An 8,065-nucleotide genomic window follows, 5' to 3' on the forward strand; every position below is an offset into this window, starting at 1 on the left:
TATCGATAGCGCAGCGTTGGTCGAACAGGGTTTGGTTCTCGGAGATAGTGTCTCTCCTCAACGGCTCGCCTTGGGCGATTCCGGCGAGGAGGGACCTTCTGTCTCAGGCAGAGGGCACGATATTCCATTCCAGGCCCGACCTGTGGAACCTTCATGTTTGGCCCCTGAAGGGCACCAACTGAGGGACACGGGGCTTTCGCCTGCAGTTATTGAGACCATCCTAAGTGCTAGGGCTTCCTCCACTCGGAAAGTTTATGCTAATAAATGGGGTGTCTTTGAAAGGTGATGTACGACACAATGTAGATTCAGTCAACTGCCAGGTTACTTCAGTTCTGGATTTTCTGCAAGAAAAGTTGTCATCAGGCACCTGCCCCTCCATTCTCAGGGTTCATGTGGCCGCTCTTTCGGCTTGCCACGCCTTGGTGGATGGGGTGCCGCTTGGGAGACATCCTCTACTCGCTCGCTTCATTCATGGGGTTAGGCGGTTGAGGCCACCTGTTAGAAACAAGATCCCTTCATGGGACTTAGCTTTAGTCCTCGAGGGTCTGGTTGAGACCCCCTTTGAACCATTAGCTTGCCCCCAACTCTCAGGGTTTATGTGGCCGCTCTTTTGGCTTGCCACGCCCTGGTGGATGGGGTGCCGCTTGGGAGGCATCCTCTGCCTGCTCACTTTGTTGTGCCAGGCAGTTGTGGCCTCCATTAAGAACCAAGTTCCCTTCATGTGACTTAGTTTTAGCCCTCGAGGGTCTGGTTGAGACCCCTCTGAACCTCTAGAATCAGCGCCTGACAAACTTCTGACTCTAAAGATGGTTTTTCTTATGGCTATAACTTCTCTGAAAAGAGTTGGGGACATGCAGGCTCTGTCGATATCGCCATCCTGCTTAGACTTTGCCCCAGGTTTGGTGAAAGTGATTTTGCATCCCCACCCTGACTACCTGCCTAAGGTTCCTTTCTTGACTGTACATCCTGTCACTCTTGAAACCTTCTGCCCTCTGCCGTTCACAACGCCGGATCAGGAGAAACTTCATAGACTGTGTCCAGTCCATGCTCTTCAGGCCTACGTCCACCACACTAGCCAGTGGCGTAAGTCAGAGCAACTGTTTGTTTGCCATGTGGGCCGTAACAGAGGTTCTGCCGCCACCAAACAATGTCACATTGGGTCAGGGATGCTACTGCTCTTGCCTATGAGGCGCGCGGTCAAGCTTCGCCTATAGGATTAAGGGCTCACTCCACCAGGGGAGTCGCCTCTTCTACTGCGTTAGCAAGGGGTGCTCCCTTACAAAGTGTTTGTGATGCGGCAGGTTGGTCCTCTCCGCACACATTCATAAGACTTTATAGCTTGGATGCTCATGCCACTCCGGGCTCTCATATCCTTGAGTCGACATCACAGGCTAATGCCTGAGGCTTCTTGCGTTCTTGTGCACACCTACACAACCGTAAGGGGTCCAGGCACCATCAAGCACGGCGGCGTGGGTATTCTCGTTCCCATTTGCATAAGCTTATGCAGCATTGAGTGTAGCTTTTGAAAGGGAACACATGGGGTTACTTGACTGTAACCCTGTTCCCTGATAAAGCGGAACGAGATGCTGCATTGCTAGGCCATGCTGATGATGCTTCAGGACTGGTCTTCAAACAAAGTAGATCTGGTTTGCTCCAGCTGAAGCTCATCTATTTATAGCCTCGTGCAGCAGGTGCGCCTATGACGTCACCGGCCGAGGCTATAAATACCTCCGGGTCAATTTCATTGACGTGTTTTCACAGTATTTTCACAGCTGGTTATGTCAAAGACATTTCCCATTTGCATAAGCTTATGCAGCATCTCGTTCCGCTTTATCAGGGAACAGGGTTACAGTCAAGTAACCCCAAGTGTTTTCTTTGTATCCATCAATTAAAATTAAAACGTCTTCATGACTGAAATTTTTCTTCCTGTTTCTTTTCTCCTCCATGTGTGGGATAGATTTTCCATTAAAAGTGTAATGTTTTGAGTTTGATAACGTTTGCTTTAACGTCTTTTTTTTTTTACTTTCAGTTAGGCCAGTCAAGAATAAGTTTTGAAATTGCGTGCTGTTCAGACTATTTCCTGTTTACCTATTAGAAGGCTTGTGATTGGGTTAAGAAAAATAGACGTCATTCTATGCGACAACGCGTTACTTAACGGTGAGCTTACGACCTACTAGCTACGTTCTGCCTTAACCCTTAATCGTCCCTCAAGTAGGGTTTACGTTTGAGTCCCTTGGGGTCAGATAGACCCCAAACTTTTACAGAGTGATTGCATAAGGAAATATACATTTTTTACATGGAAAAATGTATATCATTTTTTTTAATTTAATTCTCAACTATACATTTATGCTGTGTTTTTGTGGGTATTTGGTAGTTTTTTTTACCTATTTACTGCACAAATACTTAGTCTTAAATTGGCTCATTAAAAATTATTTTTTTATGAAAAAATCACTTGAATTATGATCTTAATTAAATATAAATAGTTTTTGGACATTGCTCTATGTGTTAGGGATAGAATACTGCCATCTGCAGGTTTGTGGAAAAACTTTATGAATTATAGTTTAAGAGAGAGAGTGCAATGACCACATCATCCACTAGAGGTCCATAGGGAAGTTATGCAAAAGTTAAGCTGCCTCTCATCTTTCTTTTATTTGCCCTTTTCCCTCTCTTTCTCATGATTGTTCCATGTTGCATTTGTGCTCTAGTATTTGTCCTTCATTTATGTATGGAATTTTTTCAGATTTATGCCAGTTTTGTTGATTTTATTTGCCAGTTTCTATAAAAATGCTCTCTGTTGCAGTCACACACATGTGTGTGTTTGTGTGTGTGTGTGTGTGTGTGTGTGTGTGTGTGTGTGTGTGTGTGTGTGTGTGTGTGTGTGTGTGTGTGTGTGTGTGTGTGTGTGTGTGTGTGTGTGTGTGTGTGTGTGTGTGTGTGTGTGTGCGTGTTTGTGTATGAGTTCGTTCCACTTTGTGTTTATGCTCTAGGACCAGATCTTGATATAAATGTAGACATTTTCAGATTTATACTGGATTTAGTTGATTTTTTTTTTTACAAACAAAGTGGGGAAAAAAAGCATTTTTTAAATTTTCCCATGCATTGCCAAAATCTAAAAAATGCTCCAGACACCTGTGTTTGTGTGTGTGTGTGTGTGTGTGTGTGAGTGAACATGTATTAGTATTAGCTCTAGTATTAGTCCTTCATTTATGTATGAAAATCGTTCAAATTTATGTCAGTTTTTCGTTGATTTTATTTGCCAATTTCAATAAAAAATACTCTGTGTTGCAGTCACACACATGTGTGTTTGTGTGTGTGTGTTTGTGTGTGTGTGGGCATGTTTTTGTGAAATATCAGGACACAAATGTGTATAATGACATGGTTATGACATAGGTATTACAAAAAGAGGGTGAAATATGAGGACGTTCCCCATGTCCTCACTTTTCAAATTTTTTATAAATCACACAGAATGAGTTTTTTTTCACAGAAAGTAAACTGCACAGTCTCCTGTGATGGGTAGGTTTAGGAGTAGGGGCAGTGTAAGGGGATAGAAAATACGGTGTGCATGGTATAAAAACCATTACGACTATGGAATGTCCCCACATTTCATGTGTGTGTGTGTGTGTGTGTGTGTGTGTGTGTGTGTGTGTGTGTGTGTGTGTGTGTGTGTGTGTGTGTGTGTGTGTGTGTGTGTGTGTGCGTGCGTGTGTGTGTGTGTGTGCGGCAGGCACTCCTTAAAATGTTGGTTGGGATTCAGGTGGCTCTTTTGTGTGTGCGTGCGTGTGTGTGCGTGTGTGCGGCAGGCACTCCTTAAAATGTTGGTTGGGATTCAGGTGGCTCTTTTGTGTGTGTGTGTGTGTGTGTGTGTGTGTGTGTGTGTGTGTGTGTGTGTGTGTGTGTGTGTGTGTGTATCGGTCTGTCTAGAATCTAGACTTAGGGTTAGGGTTAGGGTTAGAACTTTTGATTGGCCCTTTTTTAATTCTTTTTTATTATTTATATTTCATCTTAACTGTTACTCACCAAACATAGAACCTTGTGCAATTTTCTCAGTAAATCCTTCTGGGGAAGAAGTTTTTCTATTTGTTTGATTAACTACCTTGGCAAACTAGTTAGACTTGTAACAACATGCCCCCATTTCCCGCTAATCTACCCACGCACTTCTTGTGTATCTTCATGTGTATTTTATTTCCTTGATCACTTGTGAAGCAAACACTTGCTCTCCATTTCACTCTCAGTAAGCTCTGGTCTCTCATCTTTTTACTCAGGTAATGTATTTTAAAATGTTTTGATACACAATTCTTAAAAAAAAAATTATATCTCTTATAGAGGTATAATGCTTTTACATGTCTGTTTTTGAAGTAGGTTTTTTAAAATGAGAATTTCAACTCTTACGTTTCATTATCTACCTTAATTGTCTGATTCATGAAATTATTGTATGTCTTTCTCTCTCTCTCTCTCTCTCTCTAGTGTAAATCTCCATCCATTAGCCCAAAAACCGGATACTAATGGCTTGGTCAAAAGGAATTCTGCCTGTACGCCTTTTCAGCCTTTCGGTGAAGTTCTCTTAATTTATTGATATCTCATTTTAAATGTGACTCCATTAATAATTTTATATGACTCCAATTCTAAGTGACTCACATAAAGTGTGCTACATTTAGAGTTTATCAGCTGATTTTACGATTAGTTGCGATTTAATTTAGATCGTTGATTTTCTTTGTATCTTCCTAGTTTTCATATTCGTTCATCGAAAGACTCTAAATCGCAGAGAGACATGACGCGTCCGGACCGCGCGCTCACGGGCACAAAATGATTACTTCTGTAATTAGTCAGAGGGTGCAGAGTGAATATTTTACCTTTAAGTGGTTGCACATGCTCACTCAACAAAAAGTGTAATTTTAGTAATATTCACGGACTACAACTTGCCAATCCAGCGATAGTCAGGAATCGGAATATCGCGCAGGCTGCACCCCATGCTTCAGTCGTGGCGTCATCGGTGTGATCTATCATAACCCTAGATTTTGCGGTAATAAAGGAGTATACATCGATCCATACTAGAATAATGATTTCGGAACCATACAAGAGAAATCAAGATTAACATTTATTTTGGCCAGACAGGAAAAGTAAATAAGTAAACAAGAATCCATGGTACACAACTGATCAGCGTAAAAACATAAAACACAATTGCAAAGCAATATGAAAATAATTTAAAAGAGTCATCATGTCTGGCACATCTACATGCAGTTTGCACGGGGGGGTCTGACTACAGAATATTCCCCCAGAGAGTTAGATTATCCAGCCTTAAATACTTCAACTAGAACAAAAGGGTTGTAAATATTTGCAACACCCCCACCTGGTTTTGGGGGAGTGGATCAGATATCTTTGAAGAGACTACTCAAAGGAGGACTGAATTCTCATTAGTTTTCCAATCTTTCTAATACAACTAGTGACTGCAGTGAAACTGAGACCATTTTACCATTCGCACTGAGACCTTTAAAAAGACATCAAACATGAAAAGGATAAAACAATAGATTTACAAGAAACATCATCACTGGTATATCTGCATTTGGTGACTTGAAACCAGGACAAGGAGAGGGCAAAATGGGGAGGGGGGAGGAATGTTTGTCAAAGTGTCGTCACAGTTTCTGTGAGATCTTTCTCTCAAGATTAGTGACTTTTATTGTTCAATTGCTGAGGTGTGTATCTCAGCTTTTGTCTTAGCACCAAAACCGATTCTTACACTAGTAAACTTTGAAATATGGAGGTGAGAAATACTTGTTTAACATTTTTGATTAATTCATAAGTATTGGTAAAGGTTTTACATTCAGTTGTATGCGCCACAATTTGCTCTCTTTGATAGAAAAAGTGCCATAATTTGAACCTGGAAATTTGAAATAAATCCCAAAATACAGATTGTTTTATTCAAAATCCCTTTCCCTCTTTAATGTTTATCTAGAAAGTCGGACGTTCAATCGTTTCTGGAAAGTGGTGTAACGAGCTTGGTTCTACGATGGATCTGAAGGAGGATGAGAATGGTCAGATTAGCGGGACGTACATAACCAATGCTGAGTTCTTTAAGTCCAACAGCCCAAAAGAAGGTGCTAAACTTGTGGGCTACACCAATACACACAAGAATAATGGGACCACTACTATGACGACTACTATTACCTTCTGCATGGCCTGGAAGGAAGAAGGTGGGTTTGGCCAGCTAATACAGTGCAGTGAGACAACAACAAAAAAACACATATATACTGTATGAAATATATATCCAGCTACTCTGAATAATCTAAAGATTATGAAGCTTTGCTTATCAAATAAATGTATCTTGGTTTAAAAAATGTTTAGATCATTTTACTGGAAAACGTGAGAATTCTGTCTAAGAAAATATACATTTGCAGTGTACAGATTTGTTTGAAACATTAATTTTTGATTAGGCTCCTGTAGTGGATTCACTGGCCAGATCTTCAAGGATGACAAAAATCTTGATGTAATGAAGACCACCTGGCTTCTACATTCACCTGTGGATTGCCTGAAAAAAAACTGGAAAACAACATGGTTAGATGTTTAATTTACTTTTGACAGAACTTCAGAAACGTTTATGTTTACTTGTTTACCCATATGAACTCATATTTCCCTTGTATTTTGGATAGTGTTGGGGAGAACACATTCCGCAAAAACCAGTGAAAGAGATTCTGAAGATAAGAAGAAAATGACCTGATAAAATTTTTTCAAGTTAATTATCAAAATAAAGTTTTATTAACATTTGTTGATACATGTTTGTTTGTATTATTGTCTTGTTTACCAGTAAAATATCTAAACTTGAGAAGCAAAATTGCATTAGATATAAATCCCCGATAATTGTAGTGGAATTGGCTTGGCAGTTGACACGTCCACACTTCCCATCCTGATTGTGAAATGGCATTGTCTCTCGTGAACAATTGTGTAATGCTAAAGTTCAGGTGTAGGTGTAGCGGGGTCATTTTCAGCGATTAAAACCTTAAGTTCTCTTCTCTTTCTTGCAAATGAAGTTCAAGTGGCAGTTTCAGAAGTCAAAATAAGATGTCGATCACCGCATCTGAATTTACCTTTGATCAGTTGCCCAATACAGAGTGTTTATTTACACCAAGTGCAAATAGGCAAGGCAAGGCAAGTTTATTTGTATAGCACATTTCATACACAGTGGCAATTCAAAGTGCTTTACACAGAAATGAAGTTAAAATAGTTATAAGTGAATACAATAAAAATATATATAGTATAATAGTTATAAAAGGAATTTAAAGGAAATTAAAAGGAAATAAAAATAAAGATGAAATCCCCTATCTGGGGTGGAAGAAAATGTAGAGTCAGGTTTACTTTAAAAATATTTGTCAGGTAACTGTGCGTTTAGACAGTACCCTTACAAATCTTCTTGGCCTAACTTGAGGGTGTTCTCTAGATGTTTTACCCGCCAGAGCAGATCTAAACGGGTCTTCCTCGCACCAGAGCGAGTACTCAAAAAATATTTGTCAGGTAACTGTGCATTTAAACATTACCCTTACAGACAAATCTTCCTGGACCGGAACACCAGGGCTATCTCTACTTTGTTCGACCGTCAGAGCGGATCTACACGGTCCTTCCTCTTACCACCAAGGCTATACAGATCTATCCGTCAGAGCAGATCTAAACGGATCGTCCTCGCACTATGTGGACTCGAACCACAATAACATTTATTTAGTGATGCCACTAATCAGGTAGTCAAAACCAAATTCATGTCTTACCTGTTCAGAGACATCACGTCGGGGTCTAAATTGAGGATAACTATGTGGACTCGAACCACAATAACTGTTTAAGCTCCCCCGTCTCTCAACCTCTTCCATCCAGACAGTCTTAACAAAATAAAAAAATAATAAAAATAAAAGTATAATTAAAAACTAAAAATAAAACAGGGTTAAAATGAAACATAATTAAAGTGCAAGCAGTTCGGACAAAGCACATAGCACATTGAGTAAATGCATAAGATAAGGTGCAATTAGTCGTACAGTTGCACAGCTCATTCAGTAAATGCACAGCTGAACAGATGTGTTTTGAGTCT

The 8,065-nt window shown here is 40.2% G+C and overlaps 1 protein-coding gene across 2 annotated transcripts; it reads left to right on the top strand.

The window, feature by feature from the left end:
* The first annotated feature begins 4,193 nt into the window (after positions 1-4,193).
* On the top strand, positions 4,194-7,862 carry LOC307122392 (avidin-like). Of its 2 annotated transcripts, none has more exons than XM_079846378.1 (5): positions 4,194-4,262; positions 4,465-4,550; positions 5,951-6,188; positions 6,429-6,549; positions 6,645-7,862. In XM_079846378.1, exons 2-5 carry the CDS (start codon positions 4,503-4,505, stop codon positions 6,676-6,678), a joined length of 441 nt encoding a protein of 146 aa, XP_079702504.1. In that variant the 5' UTR covers positions 4,194-4,262; positions 4,465-4,502; the 3' UTR covers positions 6,679-7,862. The 2 variants fall into 2 exon arrangements, with proteins under 2 accessions (XP_079702504.1, XP_079702505.1); XM_079846379.1 differs by having other exon boundaries at positions 4,465-4,529; positions 6,645-7,856.
* The last annotated feature ends 203 nt before the right edge of the window (positions 7,863-8,065 follow it).

The sequence above is a fragment of the Gobio gobio genome, assembly GCF_949357685.1.
Source record: "Gobio gobio genome assembly, contig: scaffold_88, whole genome shotgun sequence".
Taxonomy (NCBI): Eukaryota; Metazoa; Chordata; class Actinopteri; order Cypriniformes; family Gobionidae; genus Gobio; species Gobio gobio.

Excerpts from the sequence above, each read along its gene's own strand:
- LOC307122392 (XM_079846378.1), top strand. The coding sequence starts at position 4,503 with ATGGCTTGGTCAAAAGGAATTCTGCCTGTACGCCTTTTCAGCCTTTCG. Across the intron at positions 4,551-5,950 it reads TACGCCTTTTCAGCCTTTCG|AAAGTCGGACGTTCAATCGT; the intron begins GTGAAGTTCTCT and ends ATGTTTATCTAG. Across the intron at positions 6,189-6,428 it reads CATGGCCTGGAAGGAAGAAG|GCTCCTGTAGTGGATTCACT; the intron begins GTGGGTTTGGCC and ends ATTTTTGATTAG.